Consider the following 12,461-nt stretch of genomic DNA (forward strand, 5'->3'; position numbering starts at 1 on the left):
TTTCTATGCGGTTCTATTTTGTTAATTTCAGTTGGTTTTAGTAAAAATAGCCCGAATCTGCGTTCTGGTTGTGGTCTTTGCTTGGCCGCAAAAGCTTTCTTTCTCTAAAGTTGCGCTCACTTAATGTGTCGGGAGCCCACGCGCGGCACAATAACCGTTATGACGGTGTCGTCGGCTAGATCAGCTGTTGATATTGCTGTTGTTGTCAATAATGTGACGTAGAGCGTTGGCGAAAAGAGAAGAGAGCGAATTTGATCGGCCTGCATGTGTGCGTGTTGTGATCAGTGCTGCCAGAATTTAAGACTGACTAAAAGGTAGATTCGAAAAAATATATTATACAGCAAGCCTTGCTTGGACATTTTGATTTACTAAAAACAGATAAAGCTAAATATTTCCGCAATATCATCTGGAAAGAGGATTAAAAGGCTCGGAAAGCTGAATTTCTTTTAAAAAAATGCTAAATTGCTTATATGTATATAGATACATACATATGTATAAGCATTGCGAAAATTTTATAAGCAATTCCACGTCGTAAAGCTAGATGTAGCCTGAAATATGCTAAAGTAGCAGCACTGGTTTTGATCGTCGCGATCGGGCAAGCGCTTCTCATAAATAAAAGCTGTTTTTGAACCACTTGCTCAAATCAAAAAAAATTGTAGGTGCGATCAGAGTGCCTCTCTGTTGTCCGTGTAGTGTGTCTCTGTTATTTTTTTTTCGTTTGTCCCATCGATAGAAAACTATAACACCGATCGCGTGTTGTTCTTTGTTAAACAAATGTTTTAGAAACGGGCGTATTAAATCGGGACTGGAAAAGTGCAAGTTACATAAGTACATATTAGAAAGAATACCACTTGTCCGCCAAAATGAGCGTCGAAAGGTAATACAAGCCAAACACAACAAAAGAATATTGAATATACGTATCGATTGTGCCATGCATATTGCATATTCATCAGAACTATGAGAATTTTCTGTCTGGCCAGCTAAAAATACATCATTCGACTTTAAACCTTTACGCGTATGAAACAAAACAAGTTTTCGGTTCTTTTTACCGGGTATAGCCTTCACCTGTTGCCAGGTTCAGGTAGACAGACGGATGGAGGGCCAGGTCTGAGATAACTCGTATTTTGTTCCACCATTGATAAGGTTCTCCTAACTCAGAGCTAACTCATCGAATGTGGGTGGCGTGGCCCTCGTGTGTACACACATATGTGAAATCCCCCTTCGACGAGTAGTCTTATCGATAAAATTCGCCGTTTCCGTCGGCCAGATGCGTTTTTTGGTTCTTGGCTGATCAATGAAATAGTCGTACTTCAGAGGGACAGATCTCAGTTCTACTATACCCTATCTATTGGCTCAGCAATGATTATAAACAATTTTGTTTGCTGTACATTTTTAGCAATGCGATAAGATAGTAGCGTTTTTTACAGACAGAAACACGTGCTAAATGGTTCGGTTATCCATAGTGATAAGTAAAGTACTTCCCAGTAAATTATTCATTTCAAATACTTCGAGTTTTCCATAAATTTAGTAGTATGTAAAACGAATCGTGTCTGCCTGGTGTTATCAAAGCCTGTTTCGATCGGGAGATTGAACGATTACCAGATCAATCATCTGTCAATATACGAGAAGACGTTATCACGGTATAGCCGTAGGAGTTTTGGTGCTGTAAATATACCTTAAAAACCTTAATGGGCTGGCTTCCTTTCCTTTAAAGATAATTGATAATAATTGATAAAATAAAATAATTTCAGAATATTGTGCAATTCAACATCTGCACAAACTTTTTCTTTCCCCTTAAATTCCTTAATTGGTTTGGTGTACCCCAGAAATTACTCGCATATAATTGGTTGATAAGCCCAGTGGCTTCGTTTAGAATTTCATCTAAGAAAATTAACGAGATTCCCACGCTTCTGGCCCGCCTTATCTTATCTACCCCATTATGCGATGCAATTTAATTATTATTACGCATACGGCGGGTGGGTCGGATCCGTGCCATGGCTACCCGAAGCTCAAATGACGATGATGAGGATTGATTTCCATTCCTGATTGAGTGACGTAGCATCATCGAATGGCTTGGCTTGTTGCCCCAATAAAGCAATAGCATAGTAATTTGCTTGAGCTTGAATCGATTGAATGGCTGGGCTGCACATGTCGCGACACGATTTTACTGCGTGTGAGCTGTTATCAATTATCTAATTTTCGGTGTCAACAGTGGGCGACTGTATCTTTTCTATTATTGGCTAACATCGTACAGAAACTTTTTTAATTCACACATCAAAAAACCGATAACCAAACAGACCTGACTGACTGCGATTTAACTGGTTTACCTAGAATAGAAAGTCCATCATCCGAAGCTTAAAAAATGACTTTGTTAGCAAGAAGCTTCTTAAGGTGTCATTGAAACCAATTAAAACTGAAAGTATTCTGTTTTCCCCTCATATGTGGCGTGCTTCAATGTCTGGAGTTTGTTTTTGCACATTGAACCTTCGGCTTTGTCGACACTTCCTTAATCAAAGTCAAGTCTGACGATTTACCATTCCGATAATGCAATATTATCTGTACACCGAAAATTTGTTGCCTCTTGCTCGTTATTTTGGCGAAAAGGTGCTGTTCCACTTATATTTTTCTATGCGTATCACGAAGAACCGATTTATGGTGTGGCCAGTGCTAAAACTTAGTCTTACAATAGTTGCTCAAGGCTTGTAGTTTGTACGTATGGGAAGAAAGGAAGTAAACAAATTTTCGTACTGTGAATTTTATGAAAAACTATAACAAAAATAAAAGAAACTGCTACGGCTTCATTCTACGTGACTTCATAGGGACCTTGGCACCAGACACTTATTTGATCAAAAAACAATACCATACCATTCCATACATGCGAATATTTTTGGAGCTCAAAATAACATACAAACAATTCAAAAGAGATCGAATAATAATAAACACCAATCCGAGTTGCTTTTTATCGTTTATTTTGCATTATCAACGCGAAGCAAGAGTCAAAACAAACTCAAACACTACATTTGTGACGTAGGCGAGCCATGAGTCGTTACACTCGCACTCTCTCAAGCGAGCTTATCTCACCAGCTCTTCCTCTCTTTGATCCGCTCCCTTTTTTCGCGCTGGAAAGAGATAGCGACTGAATGATTAAACAATAAAACGTTCCGGATTAATTGGCGAACACAACACAAATGAAAAAGGTGGAAGTGCAACCTGATCGATTCGAGTGGCGTGTAAAAAGCGTTCTAATTACCATGGCCTCGATTACAGACCATACCAGACAGTCGTAGGGCTGTAGGCTGTCCCCAAGTGCCCATGAAATTGCCAATAATTGCAATTGTTATGGCAATTTAAGCTGGAAATGGAAAATGGGGGACCTTGAACAAAGGGACCTGAGAATACTATATATGAATGTGTAACCAATTGTTTAGGCTTTGTATTGCTGCCATAAAATCTGTAAAATAAATTATAGAAAACTCTTTGCTTTTTCGGTTTGCATTTCAATAGGGGCATACAGACAAATCAATTGGTAATTGAAGTCTGAACATGTCTTTGGAGAGAGTTGAAAGATACTCGGACTTCCAAAGATACTTCCGCTTACCCTATTTTTTAACATCTTACTTATGTATGTACATTGTACTGATATCTGCACTGAATTCAAATCCACGACTTTCGTACCCTCCCTATTTCAAAAACAGGGATGACGAATATAGTAAATTTATGCCGAACAAACTGGCCTATCATGTCGTGCCTGGAGCTGATTTCCAGTGCAAACTGGCCCACCAAAACTCTAGGAAGCTGTCTACCATCGATGAGCAGGACTACGAGCAGGCTAATCGAAGGGGAATGAGAAATCAGGTGAGTTGATTTAATAAAGACCGTGATGATGTGACTCTGGGTTTCAGAGGGTTGAAGTTTAATGAACAAGCTGAAAGAGCAGGCCGTTATAAATGACAAAGTTTGGATGAGTTTACACCTTTTTATTTTATTGCTGATTTATTTTATAATCTTGTCAGTCCCTTGTCAAAGATCATTTCGGCACGGCCTAGACATGCGAATGCTCGGCAGATACAATATATTTTCTGAAGGACAAAATGATAAGATACCCAATTGAACTGAACTTTCTTCACTCAATGATTAGAAACGCTTTTTGTGGGGGCCACATGTGGCGCTCATGTGATGAAGGCGCTCTAATTGAATAGAATCGATTGGGACTGAAATGCCATTCAATTTCAGCGTGTCCGTGTTTAGCGTGCCCGCATCACAATTGAGTTGAATATGTAGGTTCAAAGGCAATCAAGAATCAGCTGAGAGATCGTTTATCACTATCACCAGAAATCAAAAATGCTGCTCATGCTCATGCAACAGCAGCGCCGCTGCGTCAAACGGCGTGTGGCGTCTGTGGGGCAACTTCCATTGAAGCCAATTGTTGTGCAAGACGTTTCAAGCATGGGACATTGTTGCATTGATGCCCTGACCATCTGAGACCTTGATAGAATGATTCCTTTTTGGTTGACATTTTCCTTGGATTCATTTTTCCACCAGGTTCTGGCCACCTGCGCGGTCTTGTTGCTGTCCGCCGGCTGTGGCATGCCCATTGGATTCTCAGCGGTATTGCTGCCCCAGCTGAGTGATGGAAATACCACAGAGATACCAATAGATGTCGACACAGGCTCATGGATAGGTATGTTGAGTCGAAAATCAGCCGCACAAGCTGCGACAAGATATTTGCGATTAAACAGATTGACTATTAATCGGCAAAGACAAACAAAGTTTTGGCTATCTCGAGTCTGTCTTTCTATTCGGGTTACGATCTAATATATTTCTACCTGTCTCTCCAAAACCTCAGCGAGCGTCCATAGTTTGGCCACGCCCTTTGGTTCGCTGCTGTCCGGGCCCCTCGCTGACTATTTGGGACGTCGCAAGACTCTGCTGGTGTCGGTGATTCCCCTCTTCCTAGGCTGGAGCACGCTGGCCACAGCCAAGAGCGTTAAGATTATGATCTTTGCCCGCTTTCTGTGCGGCTTTGCCACTGGCATTCTGGGCGGACCAGGACAGGTGAGTGATCCATTTATGTATGATTCATTTAGACTGCTCTCTTGAGTTCATTCACTTTTCCCGGTGATAATACCTGACACAAGTCGAGCATGTTCGACTGACCCATTAACCGTAAATGGCTCATCCTTGAACCCCACCCCACACATACAGCGCGAGAAGACAGCTGCTGACAAGTTGTCCAAGTTTGGCTGTCAATTGCTCACTTAGCGTCTATTGTCGCGGATTCTCTGGTCGGTTCCCCATTGTGTCTATGATAATGCGATGTAAGCCGGCTGTTTATTTATTTACTCGTACCTTATGGATATGTCCGTGACTTATCTTGCGGCCAAAATGATAAGGATAGTCGGACTCATAAACGCTGACGTTGTCGCTATCATTCCCATTCATCATGCTCGACTTGAAATGGCGCGCGCATCATTTGCATTAGCAAAATCTTTCCGCACACACAACCGCTGTAGTTCCGGATTCTTGACCTTAGTCTACAATAATGCTTTTGTTGTCATCGGAGTGGTGGGTGGGCGATGGGGAATGGGATGGATGGCTCTTGGGCGTCGACTGTTGCGCGTGTGTGTCGTCCGAGCGAATTTCGTTTTCATTAATGGTTTGCTGGCATGATTTACGATTTTATGATTACCATCCAAGAGTTCCCCCATTCGGAAGATTACGATTGAGATTTAGATTCAGTGATTATTATGCTGATGCTTTTGTGACCCTCAATTTGATCAAATTGTTTGTTTGTCCTCGACCAGCAAAAGTTTTTCTTCTTGTGTGGGGTCAGGGTTTAGTTGGGTCACGTCTACAATTTAACAATTGGCATTTTTGTTTTCCTTTTGTGTTGAAAATAGAATTATTGTCTTCTAAGTTGCCTAATATTAAATAACCGTCAACTCCACTCCACAGGTTTACATAGCCGAGACAGCGGAACCCAATCTGAGAAGTCTGCTTATTGGAGCACCCTATGTAGCGTATTCCTGCGGCATACTGCTCGTCTACTCGCTGGGTTCCATTATGTACTGGCGGAATGTGGCCTGGTGTGCCAACGTACTGCCGTTTCTTGCTGTGGTCTCTATCTACTGCATACCGGAGACCCCGTCCTGGCTGCTGCGCAACGGGCACGAGAAGAAAGCCCTGCAAGCCCTAACCTTCCTTAGGGGCAGCGAGATTAGTGCCCAGAAGGAGGTGAATGATATGAAGCAGCGCCTGGACAAGGAGCGGGCCACCACCAAGACCAACGAGAATATCTTCAGGCTGTGCTGTCAGCGAGTGGCTATTAAGCCCCTGGTCATCGTGATTGTCTTCTCGCTACTGCAGATGTTCTCTGGCACTTTCATTGTGATATTTTACGCCATCGATATTGTGTCGGAGTTCGGGGCCGACTTTGATTCTAAACAGGCTGCGATCTGGACGGCTGCTGTACGGGTCGTCTGCTGCATGATCTTCTGTGCGATCCTAATCTTTGTGCGGAGGCGTCGCATTATGATCCTGTCGGGCATCGGCTCGGGCGTATTCTGCCTGGCTTTGAGCGGATTCATGTATGCTCGAGTGGGTCACCCAAAGATGTCGTACGATGTATTGGTGGCTGGTGGCTGCCTCCTGGGCTATATCGTCTTCAACACAGCGCTGATGGTGATGCCGGGCATCATGATTGGAGAACTGTTTCCGGCCAGGATTCGTGGTCGGACGGCGGGCGGAGTGTTTGCCTCCATGAATGTGGCCCTGTTCATCTTTGCCAAGGGCTTCCCTGCTCTGCAGTCGTTGTTAAAGATGCGAGGGGTTTTCCTGGTATTCGGCTTTTCCAGCTTCCTGTTAACCATCTTTATGTGCCTATTTCAGCCCGAAACGAAGGGTCGCAGCCTAGAGCACATCGAGGACTACTTTAATGGCAACAACTGGCTGTGGTTCCGCCGGGACCGTGGCTACAAGACGGTCAAGCTCCTGCCCCTGCAACCACTAAAAGAAAACGCAGCGGAAAGTGCATAGATCACTCCTAGGGGGGCTAGCTTGTATACAGGGCTGTTAAGATTACAATTAGTTTGCTTAGATAGTATTTGGCGTACTCTTAGTTCTATCCTTAGTGCCTCGTAGTTATTTAAATCTATCGATTTTCCAGTGTTCCTCAGTCATTCCAACACGGTAATCTTCAGTCTTCACGGTATCCTTTCAAGTTGTGATAAATCTGCTTTAAATTGTATCTCTTTTGTAATAAATCATATATGATTAGAGAATAAAGTTCGTTTTAATGATATCGACTGTTTTTCTATTTCAAGATTAGGAAATTGAATTTTATTGACCAGATATATGTCGATTGATATTCAAATCAATCTTTTAATATCAATTAATAGTAAGAAGCGTTTACATGTTGGTGGATGATTCTATTTTTAACCATAATATGAGGAGGGTAGTATGAAAATCGCTCATATACATACATACATACATATATGTACATTTGTACCACAGCATCACAAAATGGGCATTTCCGTGGAAATTTCAACCGAGGCTAAAAAACTTCCATATACTTTTGTCCCGATAATAAAATATTAAAAATTTAAATTAAACGAGGGGGAACGTTGTGAGTTGCTGCGGACACCGCAACTCTACGGTTATACCCGATACTAAGTCAGTATGGCTCTCCTCCGGCAGACGCCGCTAATATTAAACGACACGACAAAGAGTGCGTGCGAGAGAGACAGAAAATCAGTCTGAGCGTGACGTCGGGCACTGCGTAGCCACTGCAAATTGATTTCTTGCTTTTGGCTACAAAAATGATCCGATCTGATCCAGATTCAGCAATCTGATAGATATGATCATTATCTATGATTCTGCGTTTTTAGTTTTCTCGAATGTGCAATATTGTGGATGCAACAGATTTTCGTCTTTTTGGGGGCGGAAGGGGGTGGGGCGAAATTCTGAGATATACGTTTTATAGTGAGATCTAACAGGAGTGCGGATACTAAATTTGGTTACTCTAGCGTTAATAGTCTCTGAGATTTGTGGGTGCCCCAGATTTTTGTCCTTTGCGGGGGCGGAAGGGAGTGTGGCGAAATTTTGAAACAAACTCGTCTCGGTCCGATATATTAAGAGTGTGGATACCAAATTTGGTTGCTCTAGCTTTTATAGTCTTTGAGATCTAGGCGCTAATGTTTTACTCTAAGCAAAGCCGGCTATGCCACGTGTGTGTTAGAGAGAGACAGGGCGAGAAAAAATGAAATTGTTTTCTTGATGCTGGCTATAATAATAATACGATCTTATTCAAATTCCGCAGTCTAAAAGTTATGGTCATTCTCTACGATTCTGCGTTTTTGGTTTTCTCGTATCTTTAAAATTGTGGATGCCACAGATTTTCGTCCTTTGTGGGGGCGGAAGTGGGCGGGGCGAAGTTTTGAAATATTTTTGTAGCAGTGACATATCACAGAAGTCTGGATCCAAAACATCGTTGCTCTAGCTCTTATAGTCTTTGAGCACTAGGCGCTGAAGGGGACGGACAGACGGACGGACGGACAGACGGACAGACGGACAGACAGACAGACAGACAGGGCTCAATCGACTCGGCTATTGATGCTGATCAAGAATATATATACTTTATGGGGTCGGAAACGATTACTTCTGGACTTTACACACATACACTTTTACCACAAATCTAATATACCCCAATACTCATTTTGAGTATCGGGTATAAAAATGGGGTAAGCCCCCTCTTTTGTACTGAAGATAGAGCTTACAAAATTCTATTGACCCGCTTAAAAACCGGGGGAAAAATGTTTGTTTTCCACCTTTTTTTTACATCAAAAGCGTACGCTCGCTCACCGCGGAAATGCCCATATATCATTTGAATTTACATAAAAACGAACGCGCCGAGTACGAATGGGAATTTTAAAATTGCTATTTTTGATATCGATCTATCGCAACGAGAACAACAGCTATAACTTCTCTGCCGTTTACTAGCTCGATACACAAATTTATAAAAAGTCGTTTTGTTTTAAGGTGCCCCTTTTTTAGCAAATTTTGTTTAACGATATTGTTTCAATTTTGCATGTCCTGTTAAGCGCACAGTCTCTGTTTTAAAGCTATCTAAACTAAATTTAGCAGCTCGGGAAACAGTATTTTAATATTCAGTCAAGAAAATAGGATATAAAAATGTAAATACCACCTGTTGACAACCAAAAAGTCTTCAATTTACGTAATAATCTACACACTTACGTAGCATTTCATGACCACTTATGTTATACGCATTTTTTTTTCATCCAATACCATTTTGTAATTAATTTTTTAAATGGCAACTACACAGTTTCTACATAATCCCTACATATTGATGTAAGTGTTTTCGATGCCATAAACTGGCCACACTTAGCCAATGCACATGCTTGTTGGTATTTTTTGAGGTGAAAATTGAACCGATCGTATATTTACGGTATATCGGTATATAATGATATACTTTGTCAATTTCATCAATCTATTAAATTTCATTTTCAACGATATAAAGAAATCCAAGAAAAGCAAATATTTAAAAGACGCCAGACAAGTAGAAAATTGATTCACTAATCGGATAAAATTATGGGCAGGGCTGAGGGAATATGTATAATAGATATTGAATTCGTCAGTATACTTACGGTATATTTCTGAGGGTCTGACCGTATATTTTAACGATAAATGCTTAACCCCCAAAACACCTAATTGTACTAATAGAAACAAGCTAAATAAGCAACAACAACAAGATGAACAACGTAAGGCTGCGCCGGCTATAAGTAAAATATTTAACTAATAATTGACTAATAAATCTGTTTGCAGGAACTAAAGATTAAAGTTGAACGTTGTGCTCACACAGCCGAGGATTTCACGCGCCTCTATTACGCTTCCTTCGACAATCGTCGCCATGTAAGTTCAGTTGCTCACGCCTTTCAATGCCATGCGAAATTACCAACAAAAATAATGCATTGCAGCAATTAGGACGTCTGTACCTTGACAATGCAGTCTTTAGCTGGAATGGAAATGGAGCCAATGGACGTCAAATGATCGAGCGCTATTTTCTGGAGTTGCCTTCGTCTAGCCATCAGATGAACACCCTGGATGCCCAGCCCATACTAGATGCTGCGGTGGGCATTCAGCTAACGTACTTGGTAATGGCCAGCGGCACTGTTAAGTATCAAGACCAGCCGACCCGTTATTTTCAGCAGGCGTTCATTGTAACTGCCGAAGGTGACAAGTGGAAAATCGCCTCGGACTGCTATCGCTTGCAGGAAGTGACCGTGTGATCAATCCAGGTGCACCTAGTTCATAAGTTTGTACAAATAAAAGTTAAACTAAACTTGAAATATGGAAGGTTTATTTACATTACTTAGTAACTAATTAATTGTCTGCCTCCGTCCTGGGCTTTTTTGTAGACGGCTCTGTGTCTGTGGGCAGTTTTTCCGAGAATATGGCCTTAGGCTGAGTTACTTTATAAGCAGGTGCTATCCAGTATGGATTTTCAGCCGCATCCTTGGCGTACTTAAGAATGGCCTCCCTAGGATCCTGATCATCATCTACTCTCTTGCTCAGGCCGAGATTGCGAATGACATAGGAGGAGAGTGTACCACCCGAGCTTGCCACACGACCACCCTGTCCGCTGGTGATGGGCAAGTCCGGTCGTTTCGACTTTACAGGGTCCATCCGGGCCTTCTCCATCTTCTTGCGGGAGGAACGGGATTTCTCCTGTCGGAACAGAGGCAGAGCGTGAGGAGTGATGATCTGCGAAATGCCCACCATCTCCATCTGCTGCCGCTTGCGGTGTGTCTTGACCACGCACAACGTTGCGCCTCGTATGCTGCGTTTCTCGTCGTACAGGCACTTAATAGTGCCGTTTCCACAGCTCACAAAGAGCTGGTTTAGCTTTGGATGCCAGAGCGTCTTAACCACATGCGAGTTCGACACGGGAATACGTTGAACTTCCTGGAAGCTTTTGGTGCTGTAGAAATAGAGATTAGCTTCGGCCTGATCCTTCGGGAGGGACTCGCCAGTGACCAACAACCGATCGTCTGGACTAAAACAACAATCAGTGGTGTCGTAGCGAGAATACAGATTGTTCCAAGTGTTCAGGGGCTGCTTAAATTTTCGCAGATCCCACAACTTCATGGTCTCGTCGTTGCTCCTGGTGGCCAACTGCTGGCCCATATATGAAAAAACAATCGAGGTAATCTCAGCGCCTTTCTGGTGGGCCCCTCGCACGCAGTGGGTTGTGTTCACAAACATTTTGCGTGTATCCCAGGTCTGAATGGAGCCGTCCACGCACCCGGCTGCTATCAGAGTCGCATCTCTATTGAAGTTGCAGGAGGAGGCGTTGGTTCTAAGGCCTCCAATTGCCCTCGTCTTGATAACCTGACATTGTTCTTTGGCCTTCAAGCCTTGCCAAATGCGGAGTGTTCCATCTAGAGCAGCCGTGAGGAACTGCTCCCGATTAAAGGGATGCCAGCAGCCCGAGGTCAGCTGCGCCACATGGCCTTTTGTGCGGGACATGTCCGATATGTATTGATCTCCCTTGCAACACTCTAGTTTTTCAAACCCATCGCGATCCAATACCTTGGCCTGAGCATTGCCAGAGATGACCAAGATCATCTCCCCGGTCACTGAGTATTGTAAGGATCGAATTGGATGGTTCTCGCATGGCTGTAGTTGCCGAAAGCTCCGCATGCTTGAGTCCATGCCAACAAAGTCCCAAAAGCACATATCGTAGTCTATGGAACCGGAAACCAAGCGGGCACCAGAAGGATCGCCTGCCAGGGCCAAGACAGCCCGTGAGCCATGCTGCATTTGGACCTCGTGTGTGTAGGGTATACGTTTGGAGAGGCTTTGCTCATCATCGGAATCCTCATCAGAAGAGCAGTCGTCATCGGAGTCTTCGACCTTATTTGTGGCTTCATCCTTGCAGCCTTGTTTTGAGTCCTCGACTGCTGCCGGTGGCAATGGCCCGATCACATCTTCTTCCTCCTGCTCAGGCACCTCTCTCTTCTTCTCCACACCTGGACGTGTGATCTTCGCCTTGGCTATCTGCTCATTAATGTCAAACACTTGGGCTGCCTTGCGTCCAAACCCACTTATGCCCATCACTTCCTTCAAGTGCTGACTCTCCAAATCTTCGGCGACATCTTCAATTTGTCGAATCATTTGCTGTTTGTCCATTTTCTTGAAGCCGCCTCCGCCACTGCTGCCAGATTCTTTTCCGTCTTCATTCGCATCTGCATTTGGCCCGTCAGGAGGTTGATTGATGTTTAATTGGATTTTCCCAAAGGAGATTTTACCACGTTGCATAGCTGGGAACCCTGGACTAAGTTTTTTTTCTAATTTAATATTAATTTTTCGCAAGAGGCGCGATGTAAACAATGTGAACGTGCAACTATCGAGCTACCATCGATACTACTATCGATACAAGATAT

At 43.1% G+C, this 12,461-nt stretch overlaps 3 protein-coding genes across 4 annotated transcripts; 2 read left to right on the plus strand and 1 right to left on the minus strand.

The window, feature by feature from the left end:
• The first annotated feature begins 639 nt into the window (after positions 1 to 639).
• On the plus strand, positions 640 to 7,276 carry LOC108160817 (facilitated trehalose transporter Tret1-2 homolog). Of its 2 annotated transcripts, none has more exons than XM_017295043.2 (5): positions 640 to 877; positions 3,696 to 3,855; positions 4,543 to 4,681; positions 4,847 to 5,055; positions 5,956 to 7,276. In XM_017295043.2, the coding sequence occupies exons 1-5, from the start codon at positions 864 to 866 to the stop codon at positions 7,033 to 7,035; spliced, it is 1,602 nt and encodes a 533-aa protein (XP_017150532.1). In that variant the 5' UTR covers positions 640 to 863; the 3' UTR covers positions 7,036 to 7,276. The 2 variants fall into 2 exon arrangements, with proteins under 2 accessions (XP_017150532.1, XP_017150533.1); XM_017295044.2 differs by lacking the exon at positions 640 to 877 and adding an exon at positions 3,490 to 3,622.
• Positions 7,277 to 9,669: 2,393 nt separating this feature from the next.
• Positions 9,670 to 10,364, plus strand: LOC108159683 (NTF2-related export protein). Its single transcript, XM_017293178.2, has 3 exons — positions 9,670 to 9,776; positions 9,841 to 9,927; positions 9,993 to 10,364. Exons 1-3 carry the CDS (start codon positions 9,768 to 9,770, stop codon positions 10,302 to 10,304), a joined length of 408 nt encoding a protein of 135 aa, XP_017148667.1. The 5' UTR covers positions 9,670 to 9,767; the 3' UTR covers positions 10,305 to 10,364.
• Positions 10,354 to 12,443, minus strand: LOC108159680 (gastrulation defective protein 1 homolog). Its single transcript, XM_017293173.2, has one exon. The coding sequence runs from the start codon at positions 12,334 to 12,336 to the stop codon at positions 10,399 to 10,401; it is 1,938 nt and encodes a 645-aa protein (XP_017148662.1). The 5' UTR covers positions 12,337 to 12,443; the 3' UTR covers positions 10,354 to 10,398.
• Positions 12,444 to 12,461: the final 18 nt, after the last annotated feature.

Source organism: Drosophila miranda, chromosome 3 (genome assembly GCF_003369915.1).
Source record: "Drosophila miranda strain MSH22 chromosome 3, D.miranda_PacBio2.1, whole genome shotgun sequence".
Classification (NCBI taxonomy): Eukaryota; Metazoa; Arthropoda; class Insecta; order Diptera; family Drosophilidae; genus Drosophila; species Drosophila miranda.